A 19017-nucleotide genomic window follows, 5' to 3' on the forward strand; every position below is an offset into this window, starting at 1 on the left:
CTGTTGGCCTCGGATTGAAGCCTGAGGGGTCTGAACCAGGCGTGCGGTGAGTTAGGCTTGTGGGACCCTGCCCGAGGGACCCTGTGGGGTGTGTGGCAAGGCTTCTTCTGAGGATAGGGTTAGAAGCAGATCCACTGGTAAGGACATTTACAAAGCAAGCCTTGGGATCGAAAGGCGCTTCACTGATTTTTTTTCTTGTGATAAAAAAGAAAAAAGAGAAGAGACTACTCATCCTTCCACTACCCACAAATAAACCCCACAAATATTTTTTTCCCATTTTAAAAATTGTGGCAAAGTATACATAACAGAAACCTTACCACAGTAACCATTTTTAAGTGTACAGTTCAGTGACATTAGGTATAATTACGTTATTCTGCTAACACTGCCAACATCCATCTCCAGAACTTTCCCATCTTCCCAAACTCTGTCCCCATTAAATACCAGCTCCCTGTTTCCCTCCCTCAGCCCCTGGCACCCACCATTCTGTCTCTATGTATCTGGCTCCTCTGGGGACCTCATACAAGGTATTCAGTATTTGTTCTTTCGTGTCTTGCTTATTTCATGGAGCATCACGTCGGTGTGCTTCACTTCTAAACCCGAGAATTGCTAACCACTGATTTGAACAACCACCAAAAAATTGAGCAAAATGGCACATAGTCTTCAATTCATACATACACACAATATTTGCTTTTGAGAAGGGGAGAAATTTTTCTTTAAGCGAAAAATGATGTCAATAACTAGAAAACTCAAAAGATGGCAGAAGGGTATGAAAAAGAAGCAGGGGCATTTCTCTGCAAAGTGAGCAGCTGGTCAGAAAGTCACTCAGCCTGCTAGCCATCAGCGCTCAGTGACCTTGACCTTCTCGGTGCTGCAGACCCAATGATGGGCTACCATGACCAGCGTTCTAACAGGCCTGCATTCCTTGGCGATTAGGAACAATAGACAAGAAAACTCTCTTGTCTGAACATAAACCATGAATTGGTTAAACTAAAAATAAATTTAGTTTCAAATGGGTTTTTCCAGAAGGTTATATGAGCCCATTTCTACCTTATTATTCACCATCCCTCAAAGCTAATGTTAAGAGATGGGGTTGGGAGGGCAATGGGGAAATGCTTCATTATTAAAACATCCACATTTGATTTCTGCAGTTCAGCCTGCAGCTTTGAAGAGCCGATCCTGGGGGAGCAGGGAGGGGCAGCAGGAGGGAAGTTTCTATTAAGGCCTGACCTGTGCTTGGGGCCACTCGAGTCTTGCCTCCACCACTCAGCCTGATGTACGTAACACTCTGTCTCATGAGCCAAGTCTCTCCAGTCATCCCTGGGGCCATGCTTGGCTGCTCTGCTTGGGAAAAGCCATCTTACTTCTTTAAACTGTAGGGTTCTCATCTGTACTATTTGGCCCCAAACATTGACTACGCGGGACTTCTACAAGTATTGCAGTGATACTATATGTGTAAAGTGCAAAGAACAAGGCTGCGCTGGTGGTAGGCCCTCATCTAGAGATGGCCACCATCGCCTCCATCCCCCCCAAGAGGGGACAAAGCCCCTGAGCCTCTGAACCCTCTGGTGGGCAGAATTTCAAGATGGCCCCAAAGACATGTGCTGTGTGTGTTCTCTTCCCCTTGAGTGTGGGAAGGACTCTGAATATTATGGGATGTCACTCATGTGATTAGATGGTGTTGTAGGGCCAGGTCAACACTATCCTGGTGGGCCTGACCTAATCAGTTGAGCAACCTAAAAAAGTCTGGGCTTTTCCTGGAGAAAGAGAATTGAAGTGTGAAAGGAATTCGACTGGTAGAGGTGGATTCTCTGTAGCTGGTTTTGAAGATGGAGGGGGCCAGGTGGCAGGGAGTGTGGGTGTGGGAAGCTAATTGCTGTGAGCAGGCTCAGTTTTCAGCTACTGAGGAAAGGGGGACCCCAGACATATGGCCACAAAGAACTGAATTCTGTTACCACCCTGTGAGCTTACAGGAGGACCCGAACTCTAGATAAGAACACAGCCTGGCCAATGTCTTGATTTTAGCCTAGGGAGACTGAGCAGAGAACCCATCCACATCATATCTGGACTCCTGACCTACAGAACTATGAGTGAATTAATGGGTGCTGTTGGAAGCCACTAAATTTGTGCTAATTTGTAATGCAGCAGTAGAAAACTAGTATAGAACTTGTAACCAGATGGGGTACCAGGCAGGACCTGCTGAGCTGCTCAAGGAAAGGGGTTTGGGTGAGTATATGGTATTGTCTAGGACATGGATCCTTCCCTTCTTTTTTATTTTTTTTATTTTTATTTTTTATTAAAGATTTTATTTATTTATTTGACAGAGAGAGACATAGCGAGAGCAGGAACACAAGCAGGGGGAGTGGGAGAGGGAGAAGCAGGCTTCCCGCTGAGCAGGGAGCCCGATGTGGGACTCGATCCCAGGACCCTGGGATCATGACCTGAGCCGAAGGCAGACGCTTAACGACTGAGCCACCCAGGCGCCCCTTCCCGTCTTTTTTAAAGATTTATTTATTTAACAGAGAGAGAGAGAGAGACAGTGTGCTGGGAGGGGCAGAGGGAGAGAAGCAGACTCTGCTAAGCGCGGAGCCCAACGTGGGGCTTGATCTCACGACTCTGAGATCATGACTTAAGTGGAAATCAAGAGCCAGATGCTTAACTGACTGAGCCACCCAGGCGCTCCGGAGCTTTCCCTTCTGAGCTGAGTTACCATTATGGTGTTATGTCAAGTGGACAGCTTTTCTGGAAGTATACATCCACGAGGATGTCTAACCTCATTGTATTTACTGTAAAACTTCAGTGCCCAGATGCTGGAAGGTGACGGGGAGGGAGGTGGAGGAGGGCATCAGAGGGAAGCTCATGCCGTGGTCGAGAGAGCTCATGGCTGGTCATCTCACCTGGCCCTGTGGGCAGAGCGAGAGTAAAAAGAGGGTCCTCAGATGAAAACCAGACGTCAGGGAGAGAGCCAGTGGGAAGCCTGGCCTTAACACCCCAAGAGTCCAGAAGTGTTAGGCTGTGTAGGGGCTGGCCAAAGCTGGGGGCTGGTGGGAGGTGGCCTCTGGGAATGATGGCCATAACCTACCACCCTGATGTGTTCGGCGTCTGCCACGTGCCAGGTACTTCCTACACACATGCTTTAGGTAAACTGTTCACATTCACAGCTGGGAAGATGCATGGCTGAGATCCAAACCCAGGACCGCCTGACTCCAAAGCCCACGCATGGTTGCTGCTCCAAGATGTCCACCCTCAAGGTCACAGGCTGCTGGGCAGCCAGCCGGGGCCCAAGCGTTTGCCCCAGCCACAGCTAGGGGGGGACCCGCTTCAGTGTGTAGCACTCAACATCAATGCAGAGAGAAAGTATCCTGTTTGCTTTTCCAACACCCACTCTGAGTATCAACGCTGCCCTTCGCCCTAGTGCAGACAGAGGCCCCTGTGACGGTATACTGTGTTCGGTAGGGAGGCAGGAGCCTAGCCATCCAAAACAAGCCTGTTTGCCTAGTTTGAGCCCCTCTCTTGGCCTGTCATCTTACCCGCCTCAGAGCCCTGATCCCAACTCTCCTCATGAACGACAAGTCCTGGGCAAGGGATGACGTCCGCTCCTGCTGTCACCTCTGACATCTTCCCCCACTCCCTCCGTAACTTCGTTCCTGATACTCTGTCTGGAGGATGACCACCGGATGACTCACCCCTCACTCCAGCCTTGCTGCAACCAGAAGGACAGATGGCAGCATTTGCAGCCAGGGGATCAGCCTTCACCAAGTGGTGGCCGAAAGAGGGGCAAAATGGGTCTTTGTGGGGGGCCTTAGGGCTGCCAGTTTCTTAACTGCAAAGACCCAAATTCTTGGTTACTTGGGGGGACATAACGGGGGAGGGTGGGTATATCACCTTCGCAGGAGCCAAGAGAGCCAACTGTTTGAATCTCTTGTTTTAGGGATTAGGGATCAGTACCCCTTGCTGTTATCGATGTTTCCAGCATTCTTAAAGGGCAGGGGGGTGTCAACCCACACAGCCTGGCTCGGACAACAAGTCTCCAAATGAAGCTCTCTCAAACAACCACAGGCCAGGCCCACAAAGTGATTTCTCTGGCAAACCTCGGGTAAAACAGGTCAGCAAAGGAAGGCTGCACACTTCAGCAAATCTTTGGGGCCAGACAGACACATGCTTTCCTCACCCACAGGGGCTAGGACAGTTCCCAAGAGGTGTTATGTCAATGAGGGGGGCCATTAAAGAATACGTTACACTAGAGCATGGTGATTATGGGAGGTGTTATGTCAACATGATCAACCGTTATGGAAGATGTCTCCTCACTGAGGAGGGCCACTAGAGAAGAACGGTTGTTACGGAAGGTGTTATGTCCATGAGGATGGATGTTGCAGAAGATATTGACATGGAAGGTCTTAAATCAACAAGAATGGATATTATAGGGGGTTCAGCCATCATGGAACAAATTCCATCAACAAGGATGGTCATATTGGCACCTGGACAGTGCCAGTATTGGGACCAGCCGGTGATCTCAAGGTCATTATGCTAAAAATTCAGGGAGATAAAAAACAAGGTTGGGGGACCGAGAATGCTGAGACGAGGGTTTTGAGGAGCCTGGCCCCAAAGCACATCGTGTTGGCAGGTGGAAGAAAACAGCAGATGGTTATTCCCGAAAGGGACAGAAGAGACTGTAGTTCAGAGCACTTTCCTTTTCATGAACCATATTCCTTCCTTACAGCAGGAGCTGGTCCTACTGCTAAGTGCTATTATCAAGGAAAGAGGAGGATGGGAACAAAACCAGCTAGAAAACCCCAGAGCAAGGAGGCATTTAATCCTCATTCAACTACGTTCTGTTTTGCTCCTATAGCTCGTCTCCAGTTATAAACCGTATATCGAAGGATCATTATTTTTTAAAAGTTTTTATTTAAATTCCGGTTAGTTAACATACAGTGTAATATTAGTTTCAGGTGTACAATAGAGTGATTCCACACTTTCATACTACACCCCGTGCTCATCACGACAAGTGCGCTCCTTAATCCCCATCACCTATTTCCCCCACCCCCACCTATCTCCCCTCTGGTGACCAGCAGTTTATTCTCTCTCTTGGTTTCTCTCTCTCTCTCCCCACCCCCCCTTTTGCTTGCTTGTTTGTTTCTTAAATTCCACATATGAGTGAAATCATATGGTATTTGTCTTTCTCTGATTGACTTATTTCACTCAGCATAGTATTCTCTAGCTCCATCAATGTTGTTGCAAACAGCAAGATTTCATTCATTTTTATGACTAATATTCCATTGTATGCATGTGCATGTGTGTCTATGATATATATGTATCATATATAAATAAGATGTAGTGTAAATATGTATATGTGTATATGTATATACCACATCTTTATCCATTCATCAATTGATGGATGCTTGAACTGCTTCCATAATTTGGCTGTTGTAGATTATGCTGCTATAAACATCAGGGTGCACGTATCCCTTTGAATTAGTACTTTTGTATTCTTTGGGTAAGTACCTAGTAGTATGATTGCTGGATCCTAGGGTAGTTCTATTTTTAACATTTTGAGGAACCTCCATACTGTTTTCCAGAGCGGCTGCACCAGTTTGCATTCCCACCAACAGGGCAAGAGGGCTCCCCTTTCTCCACATCCTCGCCAACACCTTTTGTTTCTTGTGTTGTTGATTTTAGCCATTCTGACTGGTGTGAGGTGATATCTCATTGTGGTTTTGATTTGCATTTCCCTGATGATGAGTGATGCTGAGCATCTTTTTGTGTTGGCCATCTGGAGTTGAAGGATCACCCTTAATTACATTTTTCCAGATAGTGGATCACTTAGCAAGTTGTCTTTTCAGAGATGATGGGAAAATGCTCTGGAAATATCAGAACAACACTGTGGGATTATTGGTAATGAATGACAGAGCCACATTTCCACCCCAGAGTCAACCTCATGGTTTGTTACGATGTCCCACAGACATCAGACACCGGGAGAACACCTTGTGCTGCTCCTCCTCTTTTCCTGCCTACAAAAGCTAGTCTCCATCATCCCCAACTGCAGTTTTTATACATGTATCTTTTAAGTGTATTTATCACATTGGACAGTGTCTCAAACTCATGCTTTTGGGGCCCAAGCAGGCGATGTAAATGAGAAAGGCCAACAGAGGGTATTTGCTGAATCCGAAGTGCATGCTTTACTAAACACTTTGTGATTCAGCTTTTTCTTTTTTCAAAACACACCAAACAGAACTGGGTCAAGGCCTCTAGGCCTCTAATTTGTAGCCCTCAGTGTACCTGTTTGAATCCCTTCTGGATGGTGAGTCCCTGGAGAGCAAGGGACTGGGGTTTCCTACCTCTGTATGTTGACCGTCTAGCACAGGGGGCCTCCAAGATCTGTGGAATGGATGGGATTTATTACCTAATGGCTTCAGATTGCGCTAGATCTTTCAAAGACTTCCTAGCCAAAAATCAAATTCTCTAGGCCTGCTCAGTGCTAGGCTCTAAGAGTGGATAGGGCGAGAAATGCAGCAATTTCCTCTTCAAGAAAAGTTACTCCACGTGGAGAAGACAGCTTTGGTCATGAGTTCTCCAATTCCTAGGGACTTGATCCTTCTACTCCGTTCCTTCTACACAACCAAATTCTTGCAGGAAGCAACTGTAGACTTTTTGAAGACAGTATTTACATTCACAAAATCTGTTTGTTTTTTTTTTAAGATTTTATTTATTTATTTGACAGAGAGAGAGAGAGACACCGAGAGAGGGAACACAAGCAGGGGGAGTGGGAGAGGGAGAAGCAGGCTTCCTGTGGAGCAGGGAGCCCGATGCGGGGCTCGATCCCAGGACCCGGGATCATGACCTGAGCCGAAGGCAGACGCTTAATGACTGAGCCACCCAGGCGCCCCTCAAAATCTGTTTTTTAACAAAAGTATTGATTGCTATCCTCATACCTGGCTTTGAAAAAAATTTTTTTTTTAATTTAAGACTATTTTTAAGGCAAAACTTTGGTGCTAGAAGGCAAAAGGCAAATCAAACGTTGCCTGGGGATTGACTGCAAAGGGGTCTGGAGGAACTTTGCAGGGTGGTGGGAATGTTGAATCATGCATTTGACAAGACTCGTTGAACAGTGCCATTGAGATTGGTAAATCTTGTGCTCAGTATATTATAGCATAATAGAGCTGAAAAATATATTTTACATTTAGATAAGTAATACATGAAGCACAAAGCAAAAAAAAAAAAGAGTTTTGATCAGTAAAAAGTCTTACTTTTATCTTGCATCTGGGGTTTTTGTCAGGGGCAACCAGTGATGTCCGCTTGTGTGTCCTCACACAGGTACTCTCTGAATATGTAAGTATATATCTGTATGTCACCCTGATTTTATTTCAGTTCCTTTTGCCAACAGGCAATGCGCTATACTCACTGTTCTGAACTTCACACTTTCCTGTCCGTAATATATCTTGGGGGTTACTCCATATCAGTACACTGAAAGCTACCCAATTGCCTTAAATGGCTATGTAGCATTCTACTGTTGGGATTTATCATCATCTACTTAACCAGGCTTATAAGGAAGGACATTTGGGTTGTTTCCAGTCTCCAACTACCAGGACAAGGAGCAGAAGATGCTTATCTAGAGCTTCCAGGTGCCAGTGGGACACACCTTCCTTGGGTCCCAGGTCCCTGGCTAGAACTTGTATTGTATTCCCCACACAGGTCAGGCACAGACCAGGGAGGCTGAAAGATTTGGATGGCAGTGTTCGGCTGCATTGGGTGGTGATGGGCTTCTGCATGACCCAAGCACTGTTTACAATTTTTTTTTTAAGATTTTATTTATTTATTCATGAGAGACACACACAGAAAGAGAGAGAGAGAGAGAGAGGCAGAGGGAGAAGCAGGCTCCCAAGGAGCAGGGAGCCCGATGCGGGACTCGATCCCAGGACTCTGGGATCATGACCTGAGCCGAAGGCAGACGCTTAACCATCTGAGCCACCCAGGCGCCCTACTGTTTACAATTTGAAAAACGTCTTCTATGTTCTAACAAGTTGAGAACTTGCTCCCCACAGATTTAGCCCAAGGCTGAAGTGCCTGATAAGATTGTCAGCGACTTCTGGGCCGGTTGGGTAATCCTTCTTCAGCTCTGGGTGGAGGGGGGAGGATTAAAGGCAGGGGTCCAGCTCTGTTTCCACGGCTTGGCACATTCTAGCTTAGTCTTGGTGTATGACACCTGCTCACAAGAATACTATAACCCTCAGAAGCCTACTGGGTGTTCTCATTCATTTCGCAGATAAATTGGGCATGGCATTAAAGTTACATAAAACTGGTCTAGTCAGTTTCTTGGCTAACAGAAAATATGTGTGTGTGTGTGCACGCACGCATAGGGACTCACTTGCAAACAATTTTTAAAAATTTGTTCTAGTGTCATTGAGAATGACTTCTTGCCATTTTTTTTTTAAGATTTTATTCATTTACTTGAGAGAGAGTGAGAGAGAGAGCACGAGCAGGGTGGGGGGATGTAGAGGGAGAAGCAGGCTTCCCACTGAGCAGGGAGCCTGACGTGGGGCTTGTTCCCAGGACCCTGTGATCATGACCTGAGCTGAAGGCAGACGCTTAACTGACTGAGCCACCCAGGCACCCCGACTTCTTGCCATTTTTAATCCAGCAGCTTCACTTCTAGAAACTTCCCATGAGATGTCCTCACACCTGCCCAAAGTCACCTGCACGGGGACAGTAACTGAAGCACAGCGTGTGGTAGCAGAGACCAGAGAACAACCTCTGTCTCCCACGAGCAACCTGGTTATGCAGACCATGACCTGGCACCTCCATCCAGACCATCTGCTCTTGAAAATCTCCAAGTTCTTCGTGGGCTCAACTCAAATAATCAAAGAAATAGCAATTCTCATTAACTGAGGAATCTGTTCTCGGCCAGACCGGGTGCTGAGTGGTTTACAGATGTGATTTCATACAGACCTCCAGCTACCCATGAGGTGCTGCCATGTCCCCATTTGGAACTGAGGACACTGAGTCGTAGGGAGGCTAAGTAACTAGCCCAAGTCGTCTAGTTAAGAGGTGGGGGAGTCAGGACTTGAACCAAGCTCTGCCCTATCCCAACGCTTGTCTGAATGAGACTGCTTCCAAAAAGCTAGCAGGTAACCGTGAGCCCAGTTAGACCTCTGGCTCAACTCCTTCCATTTCTCTGCGCCCCCCTCCCTGGAGCTCAGCAAGGAGGATAGCCCATCACCGCTGCTGAATCTTCCCGAAGACAGTGTTCCCAGCTGCCCGGGGCCTCCAGCGGGAGCAGCAGCATACCGTAGTGCCTACCTCCATGCTTCTGGCTCTTGGCCTCTCCCCCACCGTGGCGTGCCACTCTGCATAAGAGCCAGATGTCTGTCTGGGTCCAGGAGATGCCCCGAGCCCTTCACACTCAGGGGCTTTATCTCTGCAGCCCTCATGGTGTCCCCGGACCTCTCACCAAACATCTGTGAGTTGTTTTCAGGCTCAACACTGCTTTAGCCAAACATTTTTGTTTGAAACTGCCTGATGTTCCTGCCCCCAGACGAGTACCGGAAGATAAGGCATCTGTTTGGATGGATCGGTGTGTGCCAGGATGGACACCATCCTTGCCCAGCTCCCAGCTGGACCACACATCGTCAAGGGCTACAGAAGGCTCCTCAGGGCTCCAAGCATTGTGTGGCATCGTGCGTGGCCACATGGTGGACCCCACCCCCCAAACGACAGCTTAAACTCCACGTAATTTGGGGACTCATTAGACTTTGATGAAACTCATTTCTGGAGACTATCTTTTATCATCCCAGACAGAGACAGCAGATCGGTACTTTGTACGTTTTTGCAGAAATGGCACATTTCACCCAGAATCTTCTGGTCTTCTGTCATGGAGGGTCAGGAGTATCGGCATTTCACTTAAAACTTAAAGAAAGCTACATCATCTGTGCTTATGGAACAGTTTTAATTCATTCTTTTGAGATATTTCCCAACTCATTACTTAAAGATGCTCCCACTCTGAAGTGAGGCGTTTACTGGTGTTGGAGTCATATTGCTGAGGTGTGTTGGCATCAGGCAGCATGCACGGCTGGTCCGAGAGGACAGACCCTCCCCAGCAAAGTCAGACCAGCTAGGCTCTCACTGGTGCCCTGGTCTTGGGTTCCTCTGCTCAGGAGAGACTTGAGAAGTGCCGATTACTTTTTTAAGTCCAGTAGTTGAAGAAAGAACTTTTCATTTCATACAAGTTGTAAAGTGAATGTCTGTAAAGCAAAATCTGATTTTCTATTGTGTTCTCTCACAGATTCAGCATCACTATTTAGAGAAAACCAAACCAAACCATGCCAACCCGGTCAGGATGCTGTGGGGGCAATGTGGCTCAAATGGGGGAGATCACGCAGGACAATACAGAGTCCTTGTCACGATCATTCCTGCCACCAAGAAACAGTCCTCCACACAGGGGGACTCTGCTGAGCACCTGCAAGGCTGGGTGCTTGCAGTGGGACTTCCTTTCTTCTAGCCTCTTTTCCTGAGCTCATGTGAGACACAAAGATAGCAAGATGACAAGAGTCGTGCTGCCCACCTGAACATGCGCACGCGCACGCGCACACATGGCTTTACTCCCTGCTTCCTTCGCTGTATCTCAAGCAAGTCCTCATCATTTTCTGGTGATTCCCTTGAAAGTTTCCAGCAGTGGGGTTGCATTCCTGTGGACCCACTCCCACCCCCACCCACTGCCTCTTGAACCCACGTTCAGGGGACCAGCAGAGACTGAGCTCGTCTTCTATGCGGTGACGCTCCCAGGTCCTGGTGTGACGCCTAGAACCTGGACCGTCAGAGAGGTCTCCTCCACCCTCTGCAGGAGCAGAAAGCCGTGGTCCCCTCTGTCAATCCACATTCTCTTTTTTTCTACTTTCCAGGACTGAGCTTCCCTCTCCCTCCTCTTCTGTCTGATCGGCATCAGATCTGGAGCCAGAAGACCTGAGGTTTAGAACTTCGGGCCCTCAGCCCCTTCCAACAGTGTGACTCAAAGAAGTCACCTACCTTCTCTGAGCTCGTTCCCTCCTAAAAAGACTCGGCTCGAGGCTTGACCTGGAGTCCCCATCTGTTCATTCCACGTATAATTTATTACATGCTACCTAAGTGCCAGGGTCCGTTCTGGCCACTAAGCTCATGGGAATTGGATATGAACCTGCCTGAGCTGTTCTCCTAGCTCAGGGGTCTCCAGGAAGCCCGCAGATCATCTTTGGTTTAAAATCAGCTCATAAAACATGAGGGCTGGTGCTTCCTCTGCATGGTCCAAGCCCCTACATTAAAGATTGGAAAAACCGAGGCCCAGAGAGGCGAGGCAACTTTCCCACGTCCTAAAGCTCATGGTTGATGAGACTTGAGGTTACCACCACGTGTCCTGACTCTTAAGTCTGGTGCTCTGCCCACTCTGCCCACTGCCTTGCCAACTGGACAATGCTAACTTCTTCCAAGGTCACATCTAGACTACATTTCAGTTTCCCTTTCAGTGGGATGGGGCCATGCCACTGAGTTTTAGCCAAAAGAATGGCAGCACAAATGATTTGAAATGACTCCTATGCTCGGGCCATAAAAACCTCCCACGTGAGTCCCTTTGTGTTCTGCTGTCTTCTGTCAGTTTGATGTGGATGACCACACATTGAAGATGTCAGAGCAAGAAAGCGGAAGGAGCCTGGGTCCTCATCACTGCTTGGAGGGGATCCCCTGTTTGGGAGCTTACATAAGCATGAAATATGCATCTGTTGTGTTTGAGCCATGACCCACACTTGAGTCTGTGTGCTACAGCACCTTAGAGTGTGTTACACCTTAACCATGAGACTCACCTATGTAAAAAGTCAGTAAGAACAAATGACTCCTCACTATCAACGTGAGGTGCCACCAGAACCCATGCCTGGCCTCAGTCTTCCTGACACCCAGGACTCCAGGCACACTGAGCCCTTAGCCAAAAGTAAATATTTAAAAGGAAGTTTAAAACGTTTCTCTTGCTGAAAATGTATGGTTAGTTTCAGCTGGAAAGATGAAAGGAAGGAGTAAACCGCAGTGTGGGGAGGTGCAGAGCCTGCACTCTGAAACGGGTCTGCCCGGATTCACAGATAAGCACCACCGCTCATTAGCTGTGACCTTGGGCAAGTTGTCTCACTTCTGTCACTCACTTTGCTCCATCTGTTCTTTGTTACTTTCTGTACAAATCCTTTGATCCAGTAATTCCCTCCTCCAGGAATTTTAACCCACAGGTAACTTGCCTATATGCTTAATGAAGTCAACTGCAAATATGGTCACTGAGGCTCTGTTTATAAAAATAAAAGACCAGGGTGCCTGGCTGGCTCAGTGGGTTAAGGGGTCTGACTTTGGCTCAGGTCACGATCTCAGGGTCCTGGAATCGAGTCCCACATCAGGCTCCTTGCTCAGCGGGGAGCTTGCTTCTCCCTCTCCCGCTGCCCCTCCCCCTGCTCATGCTCTCTCTCTCACTCTCAAATAAATCAGTAAAATCCTATAAAAATAAAATAAAATAAATAAAGACAAGAGACTGGAAACAATCCACCAGTAAGGGGCTGGTGAAATGTAACATGTTGTGCCCACAGCAAGGAATATCAGGCAGCCGTCAAAAAGAATGACAGCCCCCATATGTTCCAATCTGGAGTGAGCCCAAGATGGATAAAATCACAAGAAGTGAACTAAATCAAGACACGTGCGAGAAACATCCTATCCTGTATACTATGGTTACGCTCCTGCTGTGTAAAGAAGGAAGGTACATACGTTTATAAACTTGGACATGTGTAGAACAGCTCAGGAACAATGCCTAAGAAACCATGGCTGCCTCTGGGAGAAAACCCGGGGTCAGAGGTGGACAGGGGCATGCTTCCTCCCACACACCCTTTCCTACTCTTTGAATTTTTGTTACCGCGTCCAGGTGTTTTCGAAGCACAGTCTTGAAATTCTTTGAATATTAAAAGCACATAGAGAACAAATATGAGCACAGCACTAAGTGTTGCTTGTTTTGTTTTAAATGAAAGGACATGTTTGGAGCACAGACATTGTCTCTGAGAGGACTAGCAAACGCAGTCTTCAGGAGTCCCACTGCGCACCGGGGTTATTACTGGGCACTGGTGACAGGAGCCGGGCTCTGCGGTCAGGCTACCTGGGCCGCCATCTTAGCATCATTCCCTACCAGCTGGGTAACCCTGGGCAAGTGACTTCACCTGTCTGTGCCCCTCAACACAGGGGTCTTCGTGGGGGTACTTGCTTAAGGATGGACAGGTAAAATGCTAGCAGGTTTCCTCAAAGACACCTCCTCAATTTACATTTTCTTAGGAGAAAGCAGCTTAGTTTTTATTTATTTTATTTTTTTAAAAGATTAATTTATTTGACAGAGAGAGAGAGAGCACAAGCAGGGGGTGCAGCAGAGGGAGAGGGAGAAGCAAGCTCTCCGCTGAGCAGGGAGCCTGATGAGGGGCTCAATCCCAGGACCCTGGATCATGACTTGAGCCTAAAGCAGCTGCCCAACCTACTGAGCCACCCAGGCGCCCCTAGCTTAGTTTTTATGACTCAAACCTTGTTTCATCTATCATAGTTCTTTCTGGGGGAAAGGGAGGAAACAGGAATATTTACAGCTCCAAACATAACACAACATTTTAAACAAAATAATAGAAGGTCTCGACTTAAGTTGCAAATACAATAGGTGGAGTGTCAGGATCTGGTGGAGATGCCCCGAGTGTCGACAAGGGGGGGTTCAGCAAGTTACTACACACAAAGCAGCTGTCCGCCAAGAACCACATAAACGGTTTGGCAATCCGGAAGTGACATCCTATGTCTTTCACACTGAATAGAATCGGTTAATTACAGATGGGTGTCTTTCTGTGTTTATGCTTTTGGAAATGGTTGGGGGTTTGGGTTGTTACAGTTTTTCCCATATGAAATAATGAGACGTAGGGCATCAGTTTGTGTTTCATGCAGAATGTCTGGTTTTAAAGAATGAATTAGGGGCGCCTGGGTAGTTCAGTCGGTTAGGCGTCTGCCTTTGGCTCAGGTCATGATCCCAGGGTCCTGGGATCGAGCCCGGCGTCAGGCTCCCTGCTCCACAGGGAGCCTGCTTCTCCCTCTGTCTCTGCCTCCCTTTCTCTCTGTCTCTCATGAATAAATAAGTAAAATCTTAAAAAAAATTAAAGAATGAATTACTGATGGTAAGTGAGACATGCTTACATATAAAATACTCAGAAGAGTGGCTGGTCCAGAGCAGATGCTCCATATGTGTTAACTATGACAAGAAGTAATTAGTGATTTTTAAGAATGATGTACTGAATACAAACTCAAGGCTACAAGGAGGTGAGGTAGGAAACTTGGCTTTCCTGGCCTGGTTGTCAAGAGCATTGCCAGCTGCCTGGGAGAAGGTGAAGGGCTAATTACAAGGCTGTTGGAAGTGGTTTGAAATAATTTGATTGTGGGATAATTTTTATAATTTAGAATCATAATTAAAGGGTATGAACTTTTCTTAATCAGTCAGGTGGAGAGCCTTAGCCACCAGGTCTCCGAGAGCAGGGGTCTTGTCATCCCCCTCTGCCCCACCCACCTTGAGCTCAATCGTGAATCCCTCCAACCAGCAAACTCCACTCCCTCCCCTATCCAAACCCAAGTCAGCACTGCTGTGCAGAATCCCAGGTGAGGCTTGTGTTGTAAGCAAAGTGATTCAGTTCTGGGTTTTTTTTTTTTTTTAAGATTTTATTTATGCACAAGTGGGGGCGAGGGGCAGAGGGAGAGGGAGAAGCAGACCCCCACTGAGCAGGGAGTCCGCTACTGCAGGGCTAGATTCCCGACCCCGAGATCATGACCCTCACCGAAGGCAGATGCTTAACTGACTGAGCCACCCAGGTGCCCCCTGGGTTTTGTTTGGTTTGGTTTGGTTTGGTTTGGTTGGTTGGTTTTTGGCCAAAAAAAAAAAAAAAAAAAAAAATCATTGTTGGACTATTAGTACCATCTAGCTGGGGTGTTCCTAAGATTCTTAGAACACTGTTTAGACCCTACTTGCTGACCTAGAGGGAGGAAAAAACTTCTTCCCTAGATGTTACTGAAACAGTGAGGACAGCCTGCGAGTGTGGGAACCAGCTGCTTACACATGACGGCTGGAATGTACACCAGGACCACAGGATGAGCCCTCCACGGGGCCACGGGGGAGGACAGATCCACCGCCCGAACATTTTCTCTATTCTTCATGCCAGCAATTCTATTTCCAGAGTTTTAGTCAGACAGAATCGTCAAGAAAGTGCAGAACAATACAGTGAACAAGAACACATTCTCAGATATATCCAAACGAGCTAATCCAGCTTATACTATTTTATAACCTCGACAACACAAAGATAACATCATTTTATGTCAGTATAGAATCTGTGCTATGTAATATTTTTAAAGATTTTTTTAAAAAGATTTTATTTATTTATTTGAGAGAGAGAGAGAGGGAGGGAGAGTACAGAGGGAGAATGAGAGGGAGAAGAGACTCGCCGCTGAGCAGGGAGCCCGACTCGGGACTCAATCCCACCCAGGATCACTACCTGAGCCGACGGCAGACGCTTAACCGACTGAGCCACCCAGGTGTCCCTGTGCTATGTAATTACTTTTCACTGAACGGACCTATCAGAATTGATATAAGCAGTCCCCTATTGTCGGACATGTTCTGTTTTTTAGCAGGAAAAGTGGAAAGCAACTTAAATGTCCAATGGGACTGGTGAAAGCCATACAATGGATGGTCCCATATTTGGTTTTACACACACACACACCCCCGAGATAAGACTGCACCAAAATGACCAAGGTGCTTTGCTCAGAGATTAATTTTTTTCATGTTGGTTATATTTATTACCAATTTTTCTACAATAACTATATATTACTTGAAACATTTTAATTGATGTTTTCCACTTCCTTCCCCTACCTTGAAAGCCTGGGAGAACCCCCAGAAGAGCGTGTGTGCAGGCAGGGTACAGACTTCACAGACAAAATGGCAGCATCTGAGGTGAACACTGAGGCTGATGGGCCAGCACCAGAGCAGCTCCCTACAGTCAGCAGAGCACCCCTCTCTGACCCTAAGTCATGAAAATCTGTGGGGGTGAGGAAGAATCCTCAGTCCTGCCAGTTACACATTCCAGACAACAGCCGCCAGCTCCTCATTTGAATCTGAAGAATGATGAACACACATACTCATCGAGGGTGAGTGAACACATTGTTTGATGACTGCTCACAGTTCTGGCAAAAAACAATGGCAGCAAGAATGGGGTCACTGACCCAGATTCTGGTATCTCAGCAGTTCTTAAGAAGTCACCAAGTTGAGGTTTTAACAAAGTTATGATTCCAACTTAACTAGTCCCTCACTCTTGGAAGTGGGAGGGCGGGTGGTTACATCAAACCCACGCAACACACCACACTAAGACACAAACTTCCCTTTACAGTTCAGTTCTGCAGAGATGCCAACCTCACCTTCACGCTACCGAGTCTTTGTTAACAGAGTTCAGAGATTTATTTTTTAAAAGATTTTATTTATTTATTTGTCAGACAGAGTAAGCATGAGCAGGGGGAGGGGCAGAGGGAGAGGGAGAAGCAGGCTCCCCGCTGAGCAAGGAGCCCTATCCGGGACTCGATCTCAGGACTGTGGGATCATGACCTGAGCCGAAAGCAGGCGCTTAAGGACTGAGCCACCCAGGCACCCCAGCCCGAGTTCAGAGATTTAAAAAACAAGTTCACTGTGTCTCCATCTTTTCTGAACAGACTCTAGTAACTCTTCAAAGGCCCATACCCGTTAGGCCACCCCCAAGACTTCAGGCAAAGCAGCTTTACTCCGCAACAGCTCTAACCTCCAAGACACGGTCCTCAGTTCAGGCCAGAGATGTGGCCGGACAGAGCCAGTTCTGAGGACCACAGGAAGGATTTAAGAAAGTGAGATGGGAAGTTGCTAGGCTTCCCCATACTTATATCTGTACCATGAGACATGGCTCCCAGAGTCAGGCACTTCCTGGAAGGAAGGGACTCTGCTGGAGCTACCAGGAACCAAAATGGCAGCCACCGGGTGAAATCAGACGCATTAACAGAGGCCAGCTCAGGCCAGCCTGTCATCCTTGTCATGACTAATGCCTTGACTGACACTGTATTCTTACTGGAGTTGTTCTGGGTATCACAGACAATGCAAAACATCCCAAACAATTCCAATTTCCATACAGCTCCCAAGTGTGATTGGACACGCATTTTTCTCACACACATTTACACACATTTTTGCTCACGAAATCACTCTATTCTTAAACTTTTTTCTTCCCCAAAGGAAATCTGGAAAATTCAGTCTGACAGTGAATGTGTTCTACAGTAAATATGCATACGTGTACAAGGTTTTAAATGAAGTCTTAAAATGTTCTATGAACTGTGCAGCAATGTTACCGGACACTGTTGGAGGAAGGAACAAGGAAGCTTTCCTGTGGGTTTGTAATGGTGGCATTTGCCACAACGCCAAAGTTCAACGCACCCGCTTGGCTTTATTCCTTAACTTAATTCACACAATCTACCTACCTGCCAAATACAACTCCCCGCCCTCCTGCTGCAGCAAAGAATAATCAAATCGCTTCCTGGATAGCTCTTTTAAAAAATCACAAAACCTGTGCTAGTTTCGGGAAAGGCCTCCAGTCAGGTTCGTACAGCTGCTTATTTCTGTGTTTTGATAGTTGCAGGATCCGCAGGGCACCTCCCCGCAGGCACCCGCAGCGCAGAGGCAGCGGGGAGGTGGCAGTCCCTCCCCACAACCGGAACAACTGGAAATTCACACACTTCTCTGGAACGCCCCCTCGCCGACCCCCTTCGGCGGCCCAAGTGCAGACTCTACCCAGAGGCGCGAGGAGCCGGACTGCTGCGCCTCCGCGGCGCAGATGCCTGGCGGTGAGGTATCCTACCGGCCTTCTCCCGCCCGGCGCTTTCATTTTCAAATTAATGTTCCGGAACTTCGGGAGAGCTAGAATGCAGCGTGCGGACCGGGACAAGGGTGATCCGATGAGCTGTCGAGCGCCAAACCACTGTACTCTTGCGCCTTCTCCCTGGCCCGGCGAGGAGGTAGAGGGTGGGCCAGGAGGGCATAGCTCCTTCCCCACGCCCAGCCCCGGCGCCCCCAAGCACCCGCGGGAGGCCCCCAGGGCGCCGCAGGTCGCCGGGAATCGGTCGGGGCGCGCTCTTACTTCCTCCTGCGCCGTCGGCGCGGGGCTCATCCCCCGACCGCCGGGCTCCCCGCTCCGGGGACACTCCTAGGTGCCACGGCCTGCGCCCAGGACGAGGTCGCTTGGAACCCAGGAGGGCACGGCCACCTCGCCCAACGCCGCGCGCCCTGGAGCCGGGCGGTCCCGGGGACTCCGCGCCGTTGGTGCATCCCAACTGCATCGCCCCCGTCCCGACTCAGCAACCACCGCACCCGGCGACCCTCGGCGCCTCCGCACCCTCCGCCGGGACCCTGCTCGCGGGCCACCAACACCACTCCGCGCCACCCGCTACCGCCGCACCGCACTCACCCGCTCCGCGCGGCAGGCGCACGGCACCCAGCAGCAGGACCCCGAGCAGCGCGGTTGTGACCCCGCAGTTCTGGCCGGCCATGGCTCCGGGGCGCCTCGGCCTCGCTGGGGAAATCGGCTGTGGCCGGTGGCTCCGAGCGGCGGCCGCGGGCGCCCGAGCCTGGCACCAGCTGCGCTGCGCTGCGCTCCGCCCCGGCTAGCTCACCTGCGTGCGGGCGGGCCGCCCCGGACTCCGCCCTGCGCCCGGGAGCCCGAGCTGGCCCGGCCTGTCCGCTCCTCTGTCTCCTCCCCCCCTTCCTGCCGCAGCGCCCGCCCCTCCCTCCCAGGGTGCTGGGACTTGTCGCCGCTTTCCCGGGCTAGTCTTCCCTCTCCAGCCGGACAGTGATCAAACCTTTGTGCCTACAGGCGCGAAGGTCGCTCTTGGGGAAGCCGATCAGCTTTCTCTTCACCGTCCGGGCGACAAGAAAGCCCATGTGAGCCCTATTTTGCAAGGGAATCATAT

At 48.7% G+C, this 19017-nt stretch overlaps 1 protein-coding gene across 5 annotated transcripts in view; it reads right to left on the reverse strand.

Annotated features, from left to right (window-relative positions):
* The window catches only part of CDCP1 (CUB domain containing protein 1), a 59016-nt gene extending 40349 nt beyond the window's left edge, over positions 1–18667 (reverse strand). For all 5 annotated transcript variants that reach the window (XM_027581892.2, XM_027581889.2, XM_027581888.2 and 2 more), the window contains exon 1: positions 18516–18667. In XM_027581892.2, coding sequence (XP_027437693.1) covers positions 18516–18597 — 82 coding nt within the window. In that variant the 5' untranslated portion in view covers positions 18598–18667. The remainder of the gene's footprint in view (positions 1–18515) is intronic.
* Between the last annotated feature and the right edge of the window lie 350 nt (positions 18668–19017).

The sequence above is a fragment of the Zalophus californianus genome, chromosome 1, assembly GCF_009762305.2.
Source record: "Zalophus californianus isolate mZalCal1 chromosome 1, mZalCal1.pri.v2, whole genome shotgun sequence".
Taxonomy (NCBI): Eukaryota; Metazoa; Chordata; class Mammalia; order Carnivora; family Otariidae; genus Zalophus; species Zalophus californianus.